Source organism: Abramis brama (genome assembly GCF_963993115.1).
Source record: "Abramis brama genome assembly, chromosome: 16".
Taxonomy (NCBI): domain Eukaryota; kingdom Metazoa; phylum Chordata; class Actinopteri; order Cypriniformes; family Leuciscidae; genus Abramis; species Abramis brama.
In genome coordinates, this window is record NC_139978.1 from 8,506,326 (window position 1) to 8,531,642 (window position 25,317).

Consider the following 25,317-nt stretch of genomic DNA (forward strand, 5'->3'; position numbering starts at 1 on the left):
TTACTACGTTTACGTCACCACTTGAACTTCTCACCGAGTTGGTATTTGAATGTTAGCTTAACTTCAAGTTCAAAACATACTTTATTCGTTTTTTGGAACACTCTGTGGATACTAATAAGAATGTCAAAAAGAAAGCAGCCAAACCTCAGTCAATTTGGATTTACAAAACAAACGAAGAGGAGTGATGACAGCGCACCAGCTACAACTAGCTTGCCGGTGTTACCGCCGCCGCCGCTAAAAGTTGCTGCTAGTGACAGCACCAGCACCGAGGATAGCGAGACTTGGGCGCCAGAAACCACCGCTGCGACCTGCAGCGGACCAGGCGATCATGCAACACCTTTCAACCGGACAACAAAGCAATGGAGTGAGTGGAGAATCAGGAATACATGGCTTTACTCCAAAAATCAGAAGTTAGGATGTACAGTATGCATGGAGGCAAAAAGCCTGTTGCTCGCCGAAAGAGCAACGGGAGTACATCTGTCAGAGGAATGGATGAATGGAGAGGTCAGCAGCGAGTCACAGAATAACCTGCGGAAAAAGATTTACAAGCATCGGGACAGTTTGGCACACAAAAGAGCGGTTGAGATTTCGGAGATGAAGGAAAAGGATGTGCTCCCAAACAAGGTGCTTGAAGTAAATGCTAATTTAATGCAAGAAACAGCTACGTCTTTCAGATCTGCTTATATGGTGGCCAAGGAAAAAATGGCCTACAGCAAGCTCCCTGCTGTAATGTCCCTTCAAAAACTTAATGGTGCAAACGTGGGAAATGTGCACAAATCAGACCATGCTTGTGCTGAAATAATCGGACATATCGCCAGTGAAATGAGAGCTAAATTTGTTTCAAAAGTAAAAGAACTGGGATCACGAATCAGTATCACGATAGATGAGAGCACAGTTCATGGCCTGGCTTATATGATCATTTATGTGCGGTGTGACATGACAGGAACGGGGGAAGTGGATAATGTTTTTTTAGATATCGTTGAGCTTTCAGAAGGCACGGATGCTGAATCGATATACAAAAGTTTGAGGAAAAGCTTGAGACAAGCGGGACTGGATGATGAGTTTCTGGGAAAAAATCTCATCTGCATTGCAACGGATGGAGCAGCGGTACTGATGGGCAGAGTCGGCGGACTCGTCACTAAACTCAAACAAGATTTCCCCAAAGTTCAGTCAATACACTGTCTAGCTCACCGACTTGAGTTAGCTGTCAAAGACTCACTTAAGGAAGTAGCTGGATGTAACCAATTTGAGTTTTTTATCTCAAAACTTTACGCCCTCTATAACCAGTCATCAAAAAACGCCCGTTTGCTCCAGGAGGCAGCTACAGGTTTGAACATGCAAATCCTAAAAATAGGTCAAATCTTTACAATTCGTTGGGTGGCTAGTAGTTTTCGCACTGTGAAGGCAGTATGGAACGATTATCCTGCACTGGCGCACCAATTCAGAACAGCTATGGAAGACACATCTCGCTGCGACACAGAGAGGCAGAAATTCAGGGGCCTGCACAAACTCCTTACAAGCACAGGTTTTTTGGCTGATTTGGCATGTATGAAGGATGTCCTGCGAGAACTACAAAATCTGTCGCTAAAACTGCAACGCAAACAAACATCTTTAGTTGATGCAAGTTGCCACATTCAGCAGACCATTGACGTCTTGACAGCCATGAAAGCAAGTGGAGGAAAATCCACACAAAAAGCCGAACAACGCATATCGACTGGCCTGTTCAAAGATGTTGAGCTTTCAGAGAGCAGGCCGAAGATAAACCGTCTTCAGTTCAATCAGTCTATTATCAACAGCCTAAAGAAGAGACTGCCCGAACCGGACCTTGTCCAGATGCTGAAACCACTGGATAAACGCTTTTGGCCACAGCAACATAGCGCCCGTATCCTATATGGGGAAACTGAAGTTCGAGCATTGGCAAAAACACTGGGAGAACCGGCCCGAGAGGCTGTCGAGGAGTTCCGGGACTTTAAATTGCAAAACAGAGCACCAGGGAAAACGCTTGTCAAACTTCAAACAGCAAGTCTGACCTACTTGCCGTCCTCAGCTGAGTGTGAGGGGATTTTCTGCCGTGAATTCTACTGACAGCAAGTATCGCAACAAGTTGCGTGAACAAAGCCTCTCCTCGCTTCTCTTCGTGGATCTGAATGGACCCCCTTTGGAGCAATTTGACCCTCTGCCTTTTGTATCATCTTGGATTAAAGCCGGTCACCGACCCTCAACATCCTTGGTTACAGGACGGAAAGCGGAAAGAAAGACCCCAGGCCTCTGTGGTCACTTCTGATTTAAGGTAAGAATCATGGAATTACTTACTTAATCTGTGCGTTTGTGAGGATTGGCCCTAATCCTATTTAATATTGATGTATTTTTTTTATGATTGTTATGTGAGTCATTCTGTTTTTATCATGATTTGCATGATGTAGGCCTAAGCGCGGTTGATTCAGAACCGTGGACAGAGCTGTTTGCCCTAACACTGACAACACTGACTGCCGCTTGCGTTTTGAAGTAAACGGTTTACTAAGTAAACAATAGGTTTACTGTAAACCTATTGTTTTAAATGCCCGAACATGCACCAAAAGCGTTAACGTCAGTCAGGGAGTATCGGAAAATAGGGCTTCCCCGAAAGCCACTTTGTAATTCGAACCCTGCCTTTTTCCCTAGCGAATTCAATGAACGTCTGACTTGAACCTTTCTTATGGTTCCTGAATCGCTGCCTGTATGCCTCCGGTACGAGCTCATAAGCCCTCAAAATTGCCGTTTTAATAACATCATAATATAAACTATTTTCCAAAGATAAAGCAGTGAATACTTCATAAGCTTTTCCCGTTAACTTATATTGGAGCAGCAAAGGCCACACATCCCGAGACCAATTTAAAACAGAAGCAACTCATTCGAATACATTAAAGTATGAGTCAACTTCTGCCTCCCTGAATTGTGGAACAAGAGAAATGTGTTTACTCACATTAAACGTACTTGACAAACTCGTACCTGTCGCGACAGCAGCAGGCTGCACAGGTTGAGCAGATGATACAGGTAGCATAGGGGAAACCGGTGTGTCTCTGGCTACTCTGAGTTTCAGCTCTCGCAACTTAATTTGCTTGTCCGCCTCTATTTCCAGACAGCGGATTTGAAGTTGCAGATCCATCTGAGCCTTACGCTCCGCAGGAGGGCGGAGCCAGGCTAATGCTCCGCTGCCCTCTCGCGCTCTTTCCTGTTGAACCCTTGCCAAACGTACTCTGAGACGCGAATCACCTCCAGACCCAGTCAAGGTCGGAGAAAAAGGTTCGAAGGGTGGCAAAACTGCTTTGGCTTCGGAACCCTCCGCCTCATCAGTCTCTCTTGCATCCTCCTCACCAGTCCAAGAAGGACATGCTTCAGAACCAAGAGGATCCTGCTCAGATCTATCAGCCAGTTTCAACACACCTAACTTCCCCAGCTCCTGTACTATAATTTTCACAACCTAAGAATAATGTATAGAAACAAATAGAAACAAAAGCACAAGAGGAAGAGAGAAAAATACACAAACACACATGGAACGTAACATTGCAGATGCTAACTGATCATAACTGATGCTTTTGACAATATCTCTGGCTATCATCGATACACCATATTACGTCCATCGGCACAAGCCAGCACTGGGGGTTATCGCGGAGGTCCCCAACACGCTAGATTGCCTAGCCCCCTTGAACAACAGGATGCTAAGTCTTTAGAATGTGGCAATGGGACAAGTTCTACCCCCCAAAGGTTCATCACCGCCACATTCTCAATCATGCAGACAACATGCCTGTGCTGGCAGACATCAAACGCAAAGGTGGTGTCAATGCATAGCCCCTACAGAGGCTGGCGTGGAGCCACATGGAGCCCTACAAGACACTTGTGCTTGTTCCTGGCCATGTGAACTGCGGCGCAGACCTGTTATTAAGGGAGACTGTAGTCCTTGGAGAATGGTGGCTGCACCCTCATACTATCAAAATGATATACAACATGTCGAGGAAGCAGAAGTGGATTTATTTGCCTCGGCAGGAACAACGCATTCTCATCCTAGGGCGTCATATACTGACGCTTTTGACATTTTGTCTACATCGAACGCACATGGCACCCTTTAGCGTCAATATGACACGCACAGAGCTTTGTTCGGTTATGGGTAGGTTTAGGTCTGGGGTAGGATTAGGGTTAGACCACTAGGAGGCGCCTTCTGACCCATATCTATCTGCGTCTCATATTGACGCTAAAGGGTGCCATGTGCGTTCGATGTAGACGAAATGTCAAAAGTGTCAGTATATGACGCCTTGGGATGAGAACGGGCTGGCAGGAAACACTCAATGCCCACTATTCTTATCCCTGACCCAATCCCCTCCAGGGGTGCCTCAATGAGCCATGGTTCCTGGAGTTAGTGGAGCTGCTGACAGCAGCTCCCTGGACTATCCCACTGAGGAGGGATCTTCTCTCTCAAGCGGAGGGCACAATCTGTAGTTGTGGAATCTGCCTGTCTGGCTGCTCAGCGGAGACTGCCTGCATCAGATGTCTTACCCCAGCGAGTGCTAGAAGCAAACACATAGGAACAGGCTCTTTCTATTAGACACCTCTATGCCCATAAGTGAAAAGAGTATGTTATCTGGTGTAGGACATGAAAACGAGGAACCAATGAATTAGCTTGTGTCAATTATTCTGTCCTTTTTACTGGAGCATTTGGATGACGGCCATGTGCTTTCCACATTCTAGTCTATACGGCCACAGCTTTTTAGCATCAGGTTGATAATTCTGCTTCTTCTTCATGTCTTTTGATCAGGAGATTCAGCATACATTCAAAAGATGTGTCATAAAGCCCCCTATGGAAAGATGGAAATTTCCACCAATGAGGGGAAAGCGTTGTCTCATAAACCGCATTTCCCCCGCAGGAACTTTCCCCAGGAACTAGGGACTTTGGGTTAGTACTCGGTGTGTTTCCACCGCAGGAACCAGGGTCTAAATGAAGTTCCGGGTTAAAATTTCCCCCCCAGAAAGTCCCTGCTTGTGAGGTAGTACTTTTTCAAAGTTCAGGAACTTTCGGGGGTGGGACTTGGGTGCTGAACATGCTGATTGGTTGAGTTCACGCAGCATTTTGATTGGTTGACTCCACATTTCAACCACCATTTTTAAAAGTTTATTACGGTGCGTCAAGTAAGAGTTGTTTGCTATTCAAATCAACAATGGAGTTTAAAAAATACGTCCGATGGACCGACAATGAGGTTCAGGCTTCATTACGCTTATATGTGGAGGATGAAATCCAGTAGGAACTGGAAAGTTGCACGCAGTCCTATGTCATTGGACAAATTTGCCTAATTTTCAGGGTACTTTAGACCACGATGGAACAGGTAGCAACAGGTCTGGGGGTATGAAGTTCCTGGGACAAACTGTTCCGGGTAATTTCAGTAGAAACGTGGCTATAAATTATGGACATTTTCGTCAATGGCAGGAAAAAGGTTAATGTGCTTGTAAGAAGTTGTGTGACATTACTACTACAGTTTATTGCATCAGCATTGCTGCCACTCACATTAATATAAAGTTCTGTCATGAAACTCCAGAAGGCACAGGCTGATAGGTCCTTAAAATGTTATGTTATGTATTATAGACATAGAGCATGAAATATTATGAGATGTTCATTAACTAGTGTTGTAAAGTTTTCTTTGATCGAAGCAGAGACCAGTGAGACAGTTGGAATCGCGTTCAACAGAAGTTCTTTATTGAGAACTCCACTGTATGCGGCTGTAGAAACTTCCAACATGATCTGACTGAGGGAACTTTACATGGTATCTTATAGGCCATTCAGTGGGCTGTCCTTAAAGGTGCTGAACTTACACACAGCCTTAGAGATGACTACTGAATCTAATCATCTAAAGACAAATAGAGGCAATTACCCCCAACTGAGATAATGGTACCCCCAAATTGTATAAACAACACATGGTCACGAGAACCAAGACTAGGTAAACATTCACACATAGTTCAACTCTTAGTAGAAAGATCAAAGACTAACAAAAACCCTTCAAAGGAAACTGTTAAATCTAATCAGTAAATGGATGCCCTCATGTTCACCTTGAATGCCCAATACAGTATAGTTCACCTTAGTTTTTTATGTGATGTTATGTAGGGAAATAGGATCAGCAGATCTAAAAACATATTCTTAAATTTTAATCCTTCAGTCCCCTCTTTGAGAGTTCTTAAAATAACTCTCACAAAATACAAATTTAAACACTTAAAAGTTAATTCTTGTAACTTGAAAAAGTTACAGGCACGCATAACTTATTCTGTGTTGTGTCCTTGATTTACATGAGTGTCATAGTTCTTCTCAAAACCATAACTGTTGACACCTGCGACGCAGGGTGTAAAATGTCGTATAAACTACATGATTACACAGAAAACCATGTAGCATAAGAGTGGAAGTCTTGAAAGTCCATGGCGCCTGAATAGCTGTGAAGTCTGCTTCCTGTAGAGTCCATTTCTCACGCAGAGTCGCTCTGATGACTCGTCCCTCATGAGGTTTGTTCATGGAAATCTGAGGTGATGAGGCTGACCAGCAGTATTCATGCATGGACTTCATTCTTCCATAAGTCGCACATGTTCTGTGTTGATTTTCTGTAATTGCATGTTGACACAGAAACGAACATGCGATTAGGGTCCGTGATGTCTCTGCGCTGTGTATTTTTTTTTCTTTTATGGTTGGAACTCATTTTCTCGTGAACAAGTTTCTGAACCATGAAGAATTATCTACAGTCATCTGGTGTGTAATTTTGTTGAAAGATCAAGATTGCTTGTTGGTTAACTTGACATTAACCCGGTGCAGCACTCATGTAATGGTGCAGGCTTGTAGTCTTGATCATGTCGATGGATGACTGAAGGTTTCGTATGTCTCTGCGTTGTGTATTTTTCTTCTGTGTTGGTTGGCTCTGCAGTGGGTCTAGTTGTTTTCTTGAGGTTGTGGCTTCATATGCAGGTGAGGAGGTCTTTGCATATGGGTCTCAGGAGAGCCATCAAGTGTTTATCTGCAAAGAGGAAGAAAGAAAACAAAAGACGACAGAGCAGTATTTGTCCAAACACTAGGGTTGTAGCAGTATTTTTTTAAACACTAGGGTTGTAGCGTTTTCAGAGTCTGCTGTTGTTGTTTCATTCTTTCCCTATTTCTTAATTTATTTGACACCTATGGACCAGTGAGGTAAGGATGGACTAAATCGGGAAAGGCCTATGAGGTAGGGTCTTCACCCTGGGTTCACCCCCGAACGCCTGTTGCGTCAGTTCTTCCCAGGGCACCTCACTTGTCTGTGTCCTATTCTGTCCCTGTGTTGTGTACACACTGTACAGTGTGTGAGAAAATTGGCACATTTCCATTAGTGGTGGGAGAAAAGCTCGATGCATCGATGCATCGCGATTCGTTATCTAACGATCCAGAATCGATTCTCAAAAATTCAGAATCGATTCTGTGTTCAATTCAAATGCGAGCGCTGTCAAGACTCACGTGACCAAACAAAAAAGACGTTGATGGACGACCGTTCATATGCTGGTGAATAAAGAGATAAAATTAAGATAAAAGATTAAGATAAAATGGACAAACTACGACCTGCACCATCTCATTTAAAATCGGATGTGTGGCAACATTTTGGATTTTCTGAAGACACCGAGGGTGTCGTTGATAAAAGCCATACTGTGTGCAAAGTCTGTAGCGCCAAATTCAAATATTTCGGCAACACGACTAACATGAAGAAACATATTACGCGGTTCCACTCAGAGCTGGAGAAACAGCATTCTCTTCCAATGACGAACACTCCCGGTTACATTCAAAGGACCCTGGATCAAGTAGCAAAGCTTCCACCGAATTCTGAAAAGGCAAAACGAATTACCCGATCAGTGGCGGGTTTTATTGCCAAAGATCTGCGCCCGTACTCCGTTGTGGAAAACCAAGGATTTCGCACGATGTTACAGGTACTTGAGCCACGATACACTTTGCCCTCGCGTCGTTATTTTAGTGAGACGGCTGTCCCCGCACTCTACAGTGAGTGTAAAGATCACATCTTAGAATCCCTAAGTAATACGGACAGAGTGGCAATAACATGCGATGCATGGACATCACTTACAACAGAATCGTATGTCACTATTACGGCACACTACATTACAGATGAGTGGAAGCTTGCAGCTTGTGTTCTGCAAACGCGTGCTATGAGCGAAAGTCACACAGGGGCGAATATTGCTGAACTACTGCACAATGTTTCAGACGAATGGAAAATTCGGAACAAAGACTTGGTTTTGGTGAGTGACAATGCCTCTAACATGGCTGTTGCAGCACAGCTCGGCAAGTTTTCACATGTGAGATGTTATGCGCACACACTGAATTTGGCTTCCCAACGAGCGCTGAAGTTGCCGTCTGTGTCAAGGTTGTTAGGGAGAGTGAGGCGGATCGCGACTTTTTTCCACCGCAGCGCAATTGCAAACCATCAGTTGAAGGAGAAGCAAAAACAACTAAATCTTCCGTCTCACAAACTGAAATCAGACGTCATCACTAGATGGAACAGCGCATACGAGATGCTTGAAAGATTTCTTGAACAACAGCCGGCTGTCTGTGCTGCGTTACTATCACAGGAGGTGAGAAAAGGAGCGGCTGAAATCTTCACTCTCACGGAATCCGATATTTCATGCAGTGAGGATGTGATAACTGCTCTTAAGCCTATGAAAGATGCCACACTTCTGATGTCAGAGGAGAGCAGCCCCACTGCGTGTTTAATTGCCCCATTGCATGCTAAACTGATCCAGGACATGAAAGAAAACACTGAGGAAAAATCAGTGATGATCAGGGAGATAAAGAGGGTCATATGTGAGGACCTCAGCAAAAGGTACACCACTGACCAGGAGACTAGCCTTCTTAACAAATGTGCTTCTCTCGACCCACGCTTTAAGGCACTGCCTTTTCTTTCCAAAGAAAAGAGAGAGGAAACTTACAAAACAGTGATCACTGAAGCTTCATCATTACAAGAGGTAATTATTTTATCATCATTGACTAAATGTTTTAGCATGTGACATTAGAGTGCAATATTACGGTCTCAATATTATTAAGGCTTATTTGTGTGATGATTTCATGTCTTAAATTAATTAAATTAATCTCTAATTTATTTAAATATTTAAATATTTATCAGTGTGTAAATAATAATGTATACTGTGACTTACATTACCTCATTGAATTACTGGAAGAGTTATTTTTTTATCTACACTCTGTTTATTTTAATTTCTTTTAATTGCTTAAAAGCAGGAAGTGCATGACAATCTAGAAGACAGCACTGTGAAAGAAGCCAACATCTCAGTGAGCCCACAGCCTGAAGTCACAGAGTTGCAGGATGACTGTCCTACTACTTCAAAAGGAAGAGCTTCATCTCTGCTTCACAATCTGCTGGGGCAGACCTTCACTGATGCTTCAGATACAACATATCATCAGTCACCCTCTGCCTTGGTTGAAGAGGAGATGACCAGGTATTGCAGTACCCCACCACTCCCTCTAACAGAGGACCCCCTCAACTGGTGGAATGTCAACAAGGTGTCATTTCCTGTGCTCTCCAAAATGGCAAAGAGATATTTATGCATTCCAGCAACCAGTGTGTCTGCAGAGAGGGTCTTCTCCACTGCAGGTGATATTGTGACAGCACAGCGAAGCACACTTACTTCTGAACATGTGGACCAACTGCTGTTCCTACACAAAAACTTAGTATTATAGTATTATGCAAGATAAACTATGGTAGGCCAGCCTAGATGTTGAATATTTAAGTTTGTATTTAATTTGTTCCCTGACATTTTTCTTCTGCATTAGCCTGTTTTAAAGATTTTTTTTGTGTGGCTCTAGACATTTTTTGTTAAAATGTTCAAAATAAACTGAAAAATTGTCACACTTTTGTTTTGTCACACAAATTGAGTGTGTTTGAGTGTGCAAATTGATTACACAGTGTGCGTATTGATCACACAAATTTGTTTTGTCACATAAATTGTCATACAAATTGAGAACTGTTTATTCTTAATGATTGTTCATTGCAATTGTATGGCTTACCATTCATTCAGAGTTTGTTAATCCTGAAAATAACTTTGTTAATAAAATAAAAGTATTGAAAAAGAAATATTCATAATCATTTTTAATTTGGCAATACTGTCAAACAGATATTCTAACTATATACAAAAAGCATAGTAACTCCAATTTTGGTTAAAATAAAAAGTTTAGAGTATTTTTTGCACAGCAGGATAATTAATTAAGAATCGTTTTGGGAATCGGATCGTTCCTCCCAGAATCGGAATCGGATCGAATCGTTAAGTGCCTTAAGATTCCCACCTCTAATTTCCATTCTCCAGTGAAACATCAGTCCTAATAAACATCATTAACAGAGGATGGTGTCTGATTGTAGTGTTCTGCAGTATAACATTTAAGGCTGTGAGTATACTGAATGTCCCCCAAACAAAGGCTGTGACAGTCAATAAATCTGTCATCTTTGTTGTAAGTTACTGGGGAGATTAAGCAATCACAGCCTAAATGGTTAACACCGTATCAAGTTGCCCCACGAGTTTAACGAAGAGGGGAGGGGCTGCTTCAGAATATCAAGCAGGCTAAGCAGAAGCTGGTTAACCTTGTTAACTTGTCTTAAGTTATTTTTGTTTTTTCTACATTCTTTTCCAAAATATCCATGCTTGCCACAGTAAGAACAACTGGCTTCTCTAGGACATTTGCGTTTCTGTTTCTCTGAATTGACCTTAAAGGATGCTGCTGCAATTTTTACCCTTGCCTTGACATCAGAGTCTCTTTCCCAAGTAACTAACTTGTCCAAGTTGTTTTGCAGGGTTCTACTGGACCATGTTAGTTCTAAGTAAGGCAACGCCTTTTTATGTTCTGACAGAAGACCCTGAAACCATGCGCGAACTAGGGGACCATTATCACCTAGCACCTGCTCTGAAGTGTCAGCGATTCCGCTGTAAGCAGCAGCGGTCTGACAAAATCTTTCTGTGTACTCACAAACAGTTTCCACCTTCTTCTGTACACAATTGGTAATTTTCGACCAATCGATTTTGGGTCCTAAGATATTCTTTAGGATTTTCAAAACACCTTCTCTCAAATTGCCTTTACTGGCATGTTGTAGTTCAGACGTAACAGCAGACTCAAAATTGTTGAATTCAGATTCAGTTAGAATTTGTGACATCAGCTGTGTAACTTCTGCCAACGACATGTCATAAAGACGCATTTTACTGATCAATGCTTTTCTAAATTCAGAAAAATTTGTGCGTACTGAGGGTAAGCTCTGGGATAGTCTCTCTACATCTTTAGGACCTAAAGATGTTTTGCCAACAGTTTGTATTTGGACAACAGAAGAGTTGGGAGTAACCCTTTCAGTTCCCTGAGATCTTCTCCTTGCCCCACAAACCTGCACTGAATCTACAGGCTCATCAGTTACTGATTGGATGGCTACATTTGTTTCAAAGAAAGCTTTTAAGTCAGGATAATTGTTATCAGGCTGACTAACTTCTTCCACATCAGTTTTTTCTGCATCTTTGTTGCGGTTTACTTTCTTAGTCAACGAAGATATTCTAGCACGGAGCTCTTTGATCTGTTTCTCTAGCTCTGAGTTGCGCTTAGACTGTTCTGTAGCTAGTGTTAAACCAAATTCTCTGTGACAACAGACAATGGCTTTCACATTGTTCTTGCGAATACTTGCTCCTAGTACCTTCTTACAATCTTCAATTGACCAAACTTTGACTGCATCAATGCCAAATTTCTTTGTTAAATTCAATCTGACTTCCTCAGTCACGATTGAGTCCATACATTCTCCTAACAAGGACTTAAACTCATTGTCTGTCCATAACGGGCTAGCTAATCCACCTTTCTCCGTTGTGGAAATCAGCCTAGCATTCCTTCTAACCATTTTGTGACTTCCTTTGTTACTTCACAATCACAAAACACTAAAACTTCTCTCTACTGTCTTACAAACAGAGGGTACAATCTTATTAGCACATGACTCTAAATTTCTCTAGCTTACAGATAGGTCTTCTCTAGCAAGAGCATACACACAATATTAACATGTAACTGTTAATCTTCCCTGCCAACAACAGAGGATCAATTTCATCTCTAAAAGAAAACTTTTTAGAGGCTTATCTTTAGTTAACCAAACTCTACAGCTGTTTGTTAACTACTTCTCTGAACGGCGCAGAGGAAAACATTTGTACTGGTCTGCATTGGTTCTTTGAATGGAGTGAAACTCACTGAGTCTTTGGTTGTACAGAAAACATTCGTCTGGAACTCAGTCAGCTTTGTTGAGATCTTTGAGCTTGAAGTTTTCAATCTGGAGGAAGCTGGAAAGATTCAGTCTGGCAATCTTTGTCAGATCTTTTGTTGAGCTTGAAGTTTTAAGATTCAGTTCTTTGAGTTTCCTTCTTCTCCATCCGGGTCACAAGGCACCATCTGTTGTAAAGTTTTTCTTGATCGAAGCAGAGACCAGTGAGACAGTTGGGATCGCGTTCAACAGAAGTTGTTCTTTATTGAGAACTCCACTGTATGCGGCTGTAGAAACTTCCAACATGATCTGACTGAGGGAACTTTACATGGTATCTTATAGGCCATTCAGTGGGCTGTCCTTAAAGGTGCTGAACTTACACACAGCCTTAGAGATGACTACTGAATCTAATAATCTAAAGACAAATAGAGGCAATTACCCCCAACTGAGATAATGGTACCCCCAAATTGTATAAACAACACATGGTCACGAGAACCAAGACTAGGTAAACATTCACACATAGTTCAACTCTTAGTAGAAAGATCAAAGACTAACAAAAACCCTTCAAAGGAAACTGTTAAATCTAATCAGTAAATGGATGCCCTCATGTTCACCTTGAATGCCCAATACAGTATAGTTCACCTTAGTTTTTTATGTGATGTTATGTAGGGTAATAGGATCAGCAGATCTAAAAACATATTCTTAAATTGTAATCCTTCACTAGCATCTAGGTTCCTAAAGGAGAGCACACTACACAGGCTACGTACGTTCAGAATGGCATACTATTATTTAGCAGAATATACACTGTGCTCAGTATAATAAATTATCAGTATGCATGGAATACCTCCATGACCTGTCCTATTGCATTGGCAAAATGTGCAGCACACCACAGAGCACACTAAATAGATAATATATCCAACAACGTGGATGCGTTCTTCTATTTCCAGTGTCATGAAAAACCCAGATATTAACTACGATTTCTAACATCTTCTTGACCTATTATTTGAAAGTTGACATTTTTACAATTTCACAAAATTGCAATGGACTACTTCTGTGATAACTGGATGTTACTTGCTAAATTAATATGCAACATAGTGAGGTCCTGTGACAATGCAGCATGTACCATGCAGTACTCATTCCATTATAAAAGTGAACCCATTAAATGCACACAATAGGTAGAGTAGCGCAACAAAATAATTTTTATTATGAAATCAGAAATTCAGTAAGAAACCCATATTTTTTAAAAACATATTCCAGTTCCCAACATGAAAATGTAAAAAATTCTTAAATCAACATAAAAAATATCCTTTTACAGCAAATAAAAGCCTGGATTGCACTGTAATTAAATGAGTGAAGAGGAATGTGTCTTTTAGTCTGAACATCTAATATTCCTGTGTTTTCAGCAGCTAAAATGTTGACATCCAGTTTCCTCAAAACGGAACATGAACCATAAAGACAAGATAAAGCCGTTTTTGTAACAAATCAGCAGTTGTTTTTGTACAAGAGCAAAGCATCTTACATTTAAGAAAAGGTTTGACGTAGGGAAAATTCACCATGATGCATTAATTGAAAGGCTTGTTGTCATAAGTAGTTACATTCAAGTTTAAACTAAAATCAGTACTAGCAAAAGAATGTCTTCTTCATGCCTGTCCTGGTAAGACATATGAGATAGTTTGTTAATGACATAAACTCATATCCTTCATTACACAGTAGTGCAGAATTCACCAGCACAAATGAGTCTTTACAGCAGGTTTCCTCTCCCACCTTTTAAACGTCTGCCGAGCAGTTGGGAGGACACTAATAAGGGTTTGTGACAGTCTTCAGCTGAAGAAAATGTTGCTGTCAGCAGACTCGTCGTGATCAGGAGCATGTTTGTTACATCCCTGCGAGCTCCGCCTGCTTATCGTCCTCAGACTCCGGTTGGTTGTCATCATCACCGTTATAATTAGCCACATCATCCTCTAAATCTAGACCTGCACCTTGATTTTCATCTGTGGAAACAAGAAAATTATTCGTAATCTTATTGCATGGGACAAAAGTACTTTTGACATATAATGATGATTATTATTCACAACTTTATCAATTGACTTGCTGTCAATTACCACATAAAATATGTCATTCTTCAGTTTGTAAAAGCTACCAAAAAAAGTGTTACACTTGAAATTTCCTAACATCTTTATAGTCATTTTAAAATGTATTGTGATTGTGCGATGATCATGATGTTGAAGACCACCTTTAATTTTAGAGAGCTGTTTTTCTATCTCGCCCTCATTGTCGTACATAACGGCGTCTTCCTTCCCATTTGCTGCATCTTCCTCTTTCCTGTACCCAATTTTGACATCATCATCCTCATCGTCTCCAATCCCGATGTCATTTTCCTTTGGCTCTAAAATCCCTGCTTCATCCAGCACAGTATCTGCATGAAGACAGATACAATTAGTAATGTGTGTGTGTGTTGTGCTTTAATCGCTGGATTCTCTCCGTTACCCCACCTATGGCCTTTGAAGCCTGTCCTTTAATGTCCACCTCTGCTTCTGGAACTTCTTCATTGGCTGGTCTGTTAAGAGTCTCACTCTTATTGGTCCGTTTGGAGGTGGGGGTGGGGGAGTCTTGCAAAATCACAGCATCTTAGAGGAGCAGACAGAATGTTGTTAAACATGTTATCTCTGTAAAGCTGCTTTGAAGCAATCTGTATTGTAAAAAGCGCTATATGACGACTAAATGTGACTTGACATGCTGGGGGAACAGAGAATAGAGTATTTCTTTAAAAAAAACTGACAAGATTTAAAGGCCCATTCACACCAAGAACAATAACTATGGACACCAATGGACAATGATGTTCTGTTTATTATAAGCACACGCTGCAGTAATGTCATCGTTCATCAGCAGGTGTAGTTTCTCTGTGATGTTAATGTAATAGTTGTGGTGTACACTGCTATTCTCTTAGAGTTTGAACAATTATTAAAATGTTAGTTATCGTACACCTTGGTGTGAAGGGCTTTACCGGTGCACATTTAATAAGAGTGATAGTACGGAACGCTAAAACGTACGTGTTTTATGGTTTCGCTTTTGAAAAACGACAGACTATATTTCAAATTTATTTAGCTTTTCACAATACACATTTAAAGTGTTTACATGCCTGTTTATAGCGTTTAAAATCAGCATGCACCATATATTTTACTACGATTATGGTTGGTTGATTGGTATTTGATTGAAGTATTGTGTTTACGAGGGAGAGTTTAATTGCAATATTGCCTAATATGAGGGTGCATGTTAACATAATCATTGTTTCAAAGCAGCTTTACAGAAAATTTTGTGCGACAAAACATTACGCAGCCGTCTGACCAAATGGGAGGGATTCCAATTAAAACAATGAGTGCAAGGAGAAAATCAATATTTTTTGACTAATTCTATCCTAAACACCTGCTACATCTGAATAGATGGTTATGAATAAAAAAAGTATAATTATAAAAATTATTTATTCTTACACAGCAGGCTTGGGAAGCAAATTTCAATGTTATGATGAGTTTGCAGTAAGTGAAAATATTAAAGTTGTAATGTAACGGAAGGAGCGAAAGACCTTTTCTTCCATATTATGACGTAATTCCAAGTATTTATCCGAACAGATTATTGAAAAAGAAAAGATAAAAGACGAGGACTTGATTCTAGGCATTGGTTGTCATTTGGATTTTGAGATGTGGGCATTGCACTCAAAAACAGAGGCGGACGAACACAAGCTTGCAGGGGCGAATAAAAGCGCATTAAATGATTGGAAAAGTCCTGCATACGCCATCAGAGAGAAGTCTGTCGTTTCACCGGAAGATCTGAGTCATTTGAAATACGATCAATAATGTGCGTTTAGAGAAGAGATGGAGTGAATATTCATTTCATGCCGATGCGGGTACTCATTGTGCTACCGGCATGAAAATCATGTGGTTCATTGTGGAGAGGTTTTCTTGTGCTAGGGCTGTGCTGTTTAACCCGACAACCGCCACACCACTGTGGTTTGTATGTGAATGCAGTTTTACATGAATATTACAACACGAGTGAAGCACAAAGCTTTGTTCACAAAATAAATAATAGGTAAGCAATTAATGGACAAATCCAGTGAAAAATGAACCAAGGGGTAATTAACACATGGTTACCGAGTCGATCGTTCCCTGCGATGTGTTTTCATGAAAATCGAATGTATAGAGTTTTATCTTTAAAAACAGATTAGCTCATAACACTAGTATATGGGGCACAGAGTAAGTAAAAGTAAATCGCTAGTTAATACCACTAACAAGGCTCAAAATAGCCTCACACTAACACAGTAGCATAATGAGGGTCCCTACATGCAAACCGAAGCATTGAGAACTTTGTAAGTGTACAGACAGTTTAATAAGAAGATACTTTATAAAGACAGTACATTACGCGTTTACAGACAGGCGTCATCTTGGAAAACAGTCTCGACTAGTCGAGTCACGAACGCCGTGCTACGTTAGATTTCACTATGCGTAATTCCTATCGACCAGCTCACTTAGCACGGCGTTCGTGACTCGATTAGTCGAGACTGTTTTCCAAGATGACGCCTGTCTGTAAACGCGTAATGTACTGTCTTTATAAAGTATCTTCTTATTAAACTGTCTGTACACTTACAAAGTTCTCAATGCTTCGGTTTGCATGTAGGGACCCTCATTATGCTACCGTGTTAGTGTGAGGCTATTTTGAGCCTTGTTAGTGGTATTAACTAGCGATTTACTTTTACTTACTCTGTGCCCCATATACTAGTGTTATGAGCTAATCTGTTTTTAAAGATAAAACTCTATACATTCGATTTTCATGAAAACGCATCGCAGGGAACGATCGACTCGGTAACCATGTGTTAATTACCCCTAGGTAAATTTTTCACTGGATTTGTCCTTTAAATGTTACATCGCAAACATTTGGATCCGCGAGGAATGAGAGAGGTACATGAGCCCATCAATTTAAGCCATTTGACGGCTTTGTATTCTGTTTTGCGATCAGGTCACCTGATTTCAGTTATTCCACTGAAAATGGAAAATTACCAAATCTTCACTCACGTCTCACCCATTTTTGCAGGGGATTATAAACGTTTCTTCCTTTCATTCACTTTTAATTACTATATTCGCTGTAGGACAGACCTTTTTTTGCACACATGCCTGTAATTTATGTTTTCTGGCAGTGCAAAATCAAATATACTATATCCTAAATGCCTTGCACCGGCGGAAGATAAAATGTTCTCTTCAGACCTTTTACAAGGTCAGTTGCTTTGGAACGTCAGGAGAAGAAATGAAGACTTTAGACTAGAGATTAACTCTGTCCTGCTCCTGTCCCACATTCCTCTCAAATCGCAGAACGGTATATATGATGAATTTATCTTTGTGGGGAAATATATTTAAACTTGGCTTATAATTTCTATTGTTTTCTATGTTCAAGAATCACATTACAGCCATCATTTCTGCATTGTGTATTATTTGTGTGAATAAAAGGCTATAATTAATTCCAGCCACTATAAAAAAAGAAAAAAAGAAACTGCCAATGTCACAGACCTAACTAGTACTCAAGTTATCGGACTTGCATTAAATGAGGGACTTCACCTATGTATACTGTAGAGACCATTTACAATCCACGCTCAAACAGGCAATTCTCACCTTCTTCATTTTTCTCCACTACTAACTCGTTGGTTTGGACCTTAGCATCATTTTTGGGCTGTGAATTCACATCTGGTTCGCCGTTCGGAGGTTCTGCCACACTTTTATTTGAATGGTTTGAGGCGGGAACATCAGATTTGGCTTTTGAAACAGAGACTTTCGGCATGGAACCATCAGCATTCTGTGAAGGACAGTTTATGTCAGTGGAAAAGGGGTAAGAGACACCAAATATATAAGAATCACAAAGGAACTATTTAAGGCCTTTTTTTTTTTTCTCATAGCCGTACCAGTGGAGCTACCTTTTCAGACGTCCTTTGCTTTTCCAGTTTGGCAGCTGCCATTTTCCCATTGCATTCCTCTTTTATGGCCTCAATTTGTTTGTTGCACTGAGACCTGCACAATACATACAGCCATTATCATACTGATCAAGCAGTATAATGTCTTTGGTATTGTAGATTAGAGCATTCAGAATGGACCTACATCTCACTGCTGGCTTTCTTACTGAGCGTGTCCATGTTATTTTGACAGGACTTCAGCTCACTCTGCATTTTACTCGAATCCTGCAGTACTGACTTCATACGGTCTAATAACAAAAATGTGAAGGAAAGATGATATGCGTTACAGAGTTAAATACAGTAGCACAAATATGAGGTAAACACTTACTCTTCATGTCTTGCACCATTTTAGCACTGGAGGAAATGTTGATCTTCAGATTCTCCTATGACAGAGAGAAAGCTTTTAGACCTAAAAACATACACTGAGCATATCCAAAATCCAATTTTGGCCATTAAAACCTAGTGACCATCCTACATACAGAGTCATTTTGAGTATAAATTGGATAACTGTTTATATAGATAGCATTTCTGGGCATCAATAACACTTAGTCAAGGTAGTGCCATAATGCCATTTTGAACGTGCTAGCATACCTGCATATACAGTCAGCATTTCTGGCCTGGGCATCAAAACCTAATGAGAGCATTTATGTGCATTAAAACCTAGTGGGCAACCCATCTAGACCAGTGGTTCCAGGGGGTCAGGGCCCACTAGGAGGCCTGAACAAATTTCAAAGGAGGCCTCAAGATGACGTAAAATTATTTTAAAAGTGTCCGTTTTATTCACTTCTCGCAGGCGAATCGACGTGATTCACTGGTCTGCTGAAGATTAGGGGCATTCCAAGAAATTTAGATAATTTGCTTTGTTCCAAAACAGGATCTTAATTTGTCACAATGTTGCATTTTCTTCTTGGTTTGGTTGGCTTTCACAAGGCAACATTTCAAAACGTACCAAAATGAGGCTAAGTAAGTCACATATAAGTAAAACTGTACTCTTATTTGTCAGAGTTTCCTCCACGTCATCCATCAAGATGAAAATTCAACTTTTAATGACTTCTGCAGTCTCAAAATGATTCATGAAATATCTGAACTGGCTAGGTTTGTTGAATGTCACGTTTGACTGCATGTTAGAAATATGGCTTAGAAATAAGTTGGTCCACAAAGTTAAGAGAAGACATCATCACCCTTCATAAACAAGGAACAGGATACCAAAAGATAGCGAAGGCACTAAATGTTCCTTGAGACAACACTGGAAGCATAGTTTTCAAGTTCAAAGTTAAAAGAACAGTGGTTATAGGGAAGCTATCAACGGCTGCAACCAGATTTCTGAGAAGGGGAAACATATGTTGTGTTAAGCTATTTCAATTACTTTTGTAATATACAGGTATATATATATATATATATATATTCTCTCTCTCTGTCTTATTTTCATCAGCTATCAAGCTCGGCAACAGATGATCTACCTTTAATTTCATCTAATCTCACAAAAAAAATTCCTAGTCATCATGTTTTCAGTCCATTTCAAGTTTGATTTTGACATGACATAAAGCAGTGATATCTAAATGGCTGAGTTGTTTACTTTTGAATTAGTCTTTCCATTAAACGCCATCATTTTGTTCATTCAGACTGATTCGTGAACCTGCATGAAAACAAGAGGTGGGAATTATTGCACAAACCAGCGATATCCAATCATTTAGGGAGTCTGTTCTAACTCAATGGACATGGCGTTTCGCTGTAACTTTACCTGCTGGTGTCACTGTTGGACATTGTTACTTTAGAAAAACAAGTGATTTATACACTTTTTATTGTCACATTTTGTAATATTTGCGTTGCTATAATATGGACAATTTTCTCATCCAATTGTTTGAGGAGGCACTGCCTCCCTTGGAAACGCCCCTGATGAAGTGACGCTCTTTGGTTTTCAACTGCGATAACTAATGTGCTCACTCACAGAATCAGACACTGCTGCTTGTTACATAACACATTTGCCGTTGTGAATTATGATACCGCTTGGTTCATTGGTCTGTTGGGCCGGATTGCTTTCTCACCTCCACAGAACCGCCCCAGAGTTCATTTTCAATTGTGCCAAGACCACCTTATTCAGGCGATCTCAGAGTGATTGTTTTGGTGTGGATCTGAGCGTGATTGCCGTGTTCATATATGCCTAAACGAACTGAACTAAGGGAGAAAACGCACCAGGTTCTGAAACAAATGCTCCAAATGAGCCAGGTGTGAAAACGCCCCAAGATAGCATTATGAAAAATATCATGAATTTAAACATTTGCAAGGCAGGAAAAAATACTGCTGCTGCCACAAAAGTTTGAGAAGGCAGCTGGAAGAATGTGTGACTGTACTAACACAAGTGAATCAACTGAATTTATTTCATTAATAATTTATATAGCTTAAAGAGCATGAAAGAAAATGTCAAAAACATTATATATTCTAAAGTTTATATGTACATTTATATTAATTTAAATTAAAAGTGAAATATTAACAGTTAAAAATAAAATGATGTAAAATAATACTTATGATGTGTAATGCATTAGGCCTAATGCATTTTAGTTTGCTATTTCTTACCCAGAATAAAACCTTCTCAGGAGCAGGTTAGTCGTGTAGCTCAAGTTACCATGCAGAAATGACGGACACTGCTAAAAACCAATAAAAATTGAGTTTTCCCAAACAAAATTCAAAGTTACACAGGAAGCCACTGACATTGTACGGCTTTGTGTAATAGGCCACACATTTAAAAGTGCTATTTCTTAACTTGGGAAAGTCTCATAACTCCATGTGCATTTTTATAACATACCTTTTTATATTTACGATAGAAAAAATACAGCAAACATATTTTTAAAAATCCTCATCCACACAGGGGTGATTCACCGCTGACAAGACAGGCTTTAAATAAAACTCGGCTGTCTATGGAGAAAAAAGGTGACATTTTTGTTTTAAAGGTCCCGTATTATGCCCCTTTTCACAAGATGTAAAATAAGTCTCTGATGTCCCCAGAGTGTGTATGTGAAGTTTCAGCTCAAAATACCCAACAGATCATTTTTTACAGCATGTTTAAATTGTCATTTTTTGGGGCTCAGAAAAACGCGCTGTTTTAGTGTGTTCCCTTTAAATGCAAATAAGCTGCTGCTGGACGGCACAGGGGGCGGAGCTTCATGAGCTCGCGCTCAGTCTCTCAGGACAATTTCATCTCACGGAATGATGATAATATCAGAAACTCTCAGTAACGGTGTTCATTTCGAGTCGGACAATAATGCCTACAGAGTCAGAGTGCTGTATAGAGATGAAACAGGTATAGTTTAGTAGTTTAATTACGGTTATTATAACGTATTTGTCATATGCTTGTATGTATCCATTATTTATTAATAGCCTACAAGTCTGCTGTTTCGGACCAGGTCCGAATGATGATCAAACATATACTGATGAGTTTAATAAAGTTTATTGTACATCACACAAAAGATGAAGCGTCAGTTTTACTTTTTACAGAAAATCACTGTAAGAGCTGAGTAAACACAGTAAGTTATAAGAAGTGCGCAAGTACATAAACGAATTTCGGTAGAGTTGAGGGAGCATTCCTGTGGGCGGAGGTTAGTCAAGAAACGGTTCTAGTGACGTCATTAAAGAAGGAAGTAGAGGGATGTACCGTATTCCAAACGGGCCGTGCGATGTAGGCGACTTCTGTTAAATAAAATATCTCGCTTGGCATTGAACTTTGAGCTTTATAATTTTACAGATATTATTTATACTCTAACAACAACATTACACACTAACTAAAGTTTGAAACATAGGATCACGAAGAACGGGATCTTTAAATCAGTGTTACATGACTCGAGAAAATGGAGTAAAAGGGCTGTGGCGACCTTTTTGCCAAAACGGTAGGGAAACGGTCCAAAAATGTTATCTGTAGTTTTCAAAAGAGCTGTCAAAAGTTCACCGGATGACGGCAAACATATCCCTTAATCCTTTTCCAGCTTACCTGCTCAGCATCAAAACCTACTGAACTACCTATCAAATCAATAGAGTAAAATGATTTGAATAAACATGATTCATTCCCTAAATCATGACAGGTAACTGGATGATTACTAGCTCAGAGTTTCCACCTGAACTCTTGTCAGTGAGTGCAAGATGAGTGTTTTCATACTTTTTCTTTTTTCCAGGTGTTCAGAGCGCTGTCCTGCTGTCTTTGGTGCGTTTCCTCCATTAACTCCAGCTGCTCGTTCTGTCTGCGCGCCTCATCCTCGGCCTTCTGCTGCTCTCTGTCGCTTTCTGCAGCCAGCTTCCTCATGCGGTCCTCCAGCTCCAATATCTTGCTCTGGAGGACAACACAAAGTCAAGTCAAGTCACATTTATTTATATAGCGCTTTTTACAATACAGACTGTTTCAAAGCAGCTTAATAGAGATAACAGGAAAATAATGCAACAAAGTTTGTTTCTAGAAGAAAATAGCGTCACAGTCTAGCTTAAGTAAGTTCAGTGATGTTAAAAAAAAAGTTATTTAGTTCATTTATATATATAGCCGCTCTGGAGAAAACCGCGATGTCATCGTCCAGCTCTGTTCAGTTCTCATATAATGGTGTCAATGCAGGCAGATCAATATGATTGTTGAATGTTAAATTTAATGTAAATTAATGTTATTGTTGAATATTATATTAAATGTTAAATTTAATGTTTAAACAAAGCTCCTTTCTAGACAGACCTATTATAGTTAAACAGCCACTCACACCACCGCTCGCCAAAGGCAACATCCAAACACAGTGTCAAACCTGCAGCTCGACGTTTCTGGAGTTTGAGACCCAATAGTTGAAGCCAAGCAGGAGGATGCAGGAGATGAGAGCCACCAACAGCAAAGATGAAGAGCGGCCGCCACGTCGACCGTTCCCAAGTGCACCCATCATGCTTTATCACAGTTCCACAAACACCTTAAAGATGGGTTCCTGAAAGGGAAATATAAACTTAGTATAGACATTTATAGCCCCATAATACAGGATATAACAAACACATAAATGCAAATAGAAAAAGAAGTGAGGCATTTTTAGCAAAATTATCTAGACCGCATTTTTGGGAATCATAACTTGCCTGCCAAAATACACAACATTTCTGTGGAATCTTACCTACTACTTGGGTACTGTGTATTAAACATATAAGTCACTAGTTATCGCTGCGGTTTTCAAGAATATTCCATTTTCATCAACAATGTCAGAATATAGCATGTAATTGGTCATTAAAAGGGTCAGATGGTCATATTTCAAAGGCATGAAGATCAATTTCAGAGACTGACTGAATTTTCCAAAACTCACCAAACTTGTTTCATTATTTATTTAGTTGATTTGATCTATTCAAAGAGTTGAGTTGTACATACACGGTGCAAGTGCTTTCAATTCTGCATCAGTAATAAAAAAATAAAAAAAATTTACCCATGCAAATAATATTTCACAGCAATGATCAATTGCCAATGTTTTATTAATAGTAACAATCACATTAGAGTCTGTGGGTTGAAAATATAGTTATTCTCTAGTTATTCTTTCTTTCTTCTCAACTGTTTGGTAGAGGGTTTTTTAACCCTATGAAGCCTACTGATACACACATTTCTAAGGGCTCTAAATGATCAAAACTTCGCTGAAAAACCTGTTATACACGATCTACTAAGACACGATGATGCCTTCTGTCGTCTGTCTGATTGATAGTTTATACATTTTAGCAAGTAAACACCCTTCAGTTCGTGGTTTATGCGTCTTTTTGCTGTGAAATCTTTACTCATTATTATAAAATTACAGAAAGAATAACTTGTATATTGTTAGTAATCATTTCAAGATTAACCATTACTAGACTGAAGCAACTTTGGTTTACTTGATTAACTATCCATACATTATTGAGATGTTTTTCCTAATGAGAGCCTCAAAAGCCTGATGTGCAAACTGTTCCGTTTAAAATAAATAAATAAAAAATGTTCTAGCTATTATTTAATGTCAGGCTTTAGAGGGGTAAGGAAGAAAGAAAACAAAAAACAGAACAGATGGAATGTTTCCTATTGTTTGTTTGGATGTTATCTTGAATGAAAACCTGTTGTTCGTCAAATACCAACACACATCTTGCACTTTTTATTTGCATAAATCTCAAATCAAATGCAATTTAGAGAACACCCAGTGCTCAGGATGTACTGCAGGACCAAATGCAAACCAAACCAGTGTGGTGTAACGTTAGTAACAGAGAATGCAAATAATCATGTGCACCATCACCAGACTTTTACAGGAGGCAACACTTTACTACTGTACTGCCACTGTGCCTTTCAAATGAAAGAGACATTTTACTCTACGAATGATTAAATAAAGGGGAATTAGAAAAAAATAATAGTAAACAAGCCACACAAACTGTAAACACATTCAACATGTAAATCCATTTAGTACGAAATTGCTTTTGTTCTGGTAAGTTAGCATGCTTGCTAATACAGCTACTGTTATTGTTATTGTTATAGTTACACTTTCCTCTTTTTTACAGATAAATGTTATATATTAGTGTCAAAATGTAATGTATTGGTGTCAAATTGCCCTTACCGGCGATTAATGTAAAAGGTCTCGTCAGGAAAAGGGATAAAACATGGACATCTCGATATTCGTTGGAGTCTTTCCGGGATGAAATCACTCAACAAACAGACTCGGAGCAGAGCCCGTCTACGGAGAGCCTGCCCACTCCCTATTAAGCCCTATTGTACCGAATTTTGGTTGTAGTACCACCAGAGATCCACTGGGGGCGCTCGCCATGAGTGCAAAATGAATGGGAGTCAATGGGGCTAGACGGCTAAATTTGTCTCTTTCACCCGATTGCCGTTGAGAAATCTCAGATCTGATTGTAGATTTTGCAAGTTCAACATGGGTTTTAGGTCGAAATTTGAATGAACGAGTACTTATGTCGTTTTGATTTCTTACAGGTTGAGTTGTTGTTGCCCATAACACGCTAGCATTCTGCTAATGACGTCAGCATTCTGACGTCATTGACATTTTGAAAGACTTTTTAAAGCAAATAAGTGACTCTAAAAAATCTAACACCCAGCAATGTGTAATTTCT

General features: G+C 39.9%; 2 protein-coding genes across 3 annotated transcripts; one reads left to right on the forward strand and one right to left on the reverse strand.

Annotated features, from left to right (window-relative positions):
* Nucleotides 1-7,728: 7,728 nt before the first annotated feature.
* On the forward strand, nt 7,729-9,730 carry LOC311098497 (E3 SUMO-protein ligase ZBED1-like; the record flags this gene model as incomplete). The annotated part of the gene is made up of 2 exons (XM_084138733.1): nt 7,729-9,000; nt 9,272-9,730. 2 exons carry the CDS (start codon nt 7,729-7,731, stop codon nt 9,728-9,730), a joined length of 1,731 nt encoding a protein of 576 aa, XP_083994859.1.
* Nucleotides 9,731-13,436: 3,706 nt separating this feature from the next.
* golm1 (golgi membrane protein 1) lies at nt 13,437-24,923 on the reverse strand. 2 transcript variants are annotated; one of them, XM_084138349.1, is made up of 10 exons: nt 24,807-24,923; nt 23,019-23,189; nt 22,397-22,567; nt 18,578-18,632; nt 18,395-18,497; nt 18,202-18,307; nt 17,915-18,095; nt 14,753-14,887; nt 14,494-14,676; nt 13,437-14,251 (listed from the first exon to the last, which is right to left on the reverse strand). In XM_084138349.1, the coding sequence occupies exons 2-10, from the start codon at nt 23,148-23,150 to the stop codon at nt 14,136-14,138; spliced, it is 1,182 nt and encodes a 393-aa protein (XP_083994475.1). In that variant the 5' UTR covers nt 23,151-23,189; nt 24,807-24,923; the 3' UTR covers nt 13,437-14,135. The 2 variants fall into 2 exon arrangements, with proteins under 2 accessions (XP_083994475.1, XP_083994476.1); XM_084138350.1 differs by having other exon boundaries at nt 18,214-18,307; nt 24,807-24,921.
* Nucleotides 24,924-25,317: the final 394 nt, after the last annotated feature.

Coding starts and splice junctions, on each gene's coding strand:
- golm1 (XM_084138349.1), bottom strand. CDS start 23,150: ATGATGGGTGCACTTGGGAACGGTCGACGTGGCGGCCGCTCTTCATCT. Junction 14,888..17,914: donor AGTGGAGAAAAATGAAGAAG/GTGAGAATTGCC, acceptor TGCTCCTCTAAG/ATGCTGTGATTTTGCAAGAC. Junction 14,677..14,752: donor ACAGGCTTCAAAGGCCATAG/GTGGGGTAACGG, acceptor GTCTTCATGCAG/ATACTGTGCTGGATGAAGCA.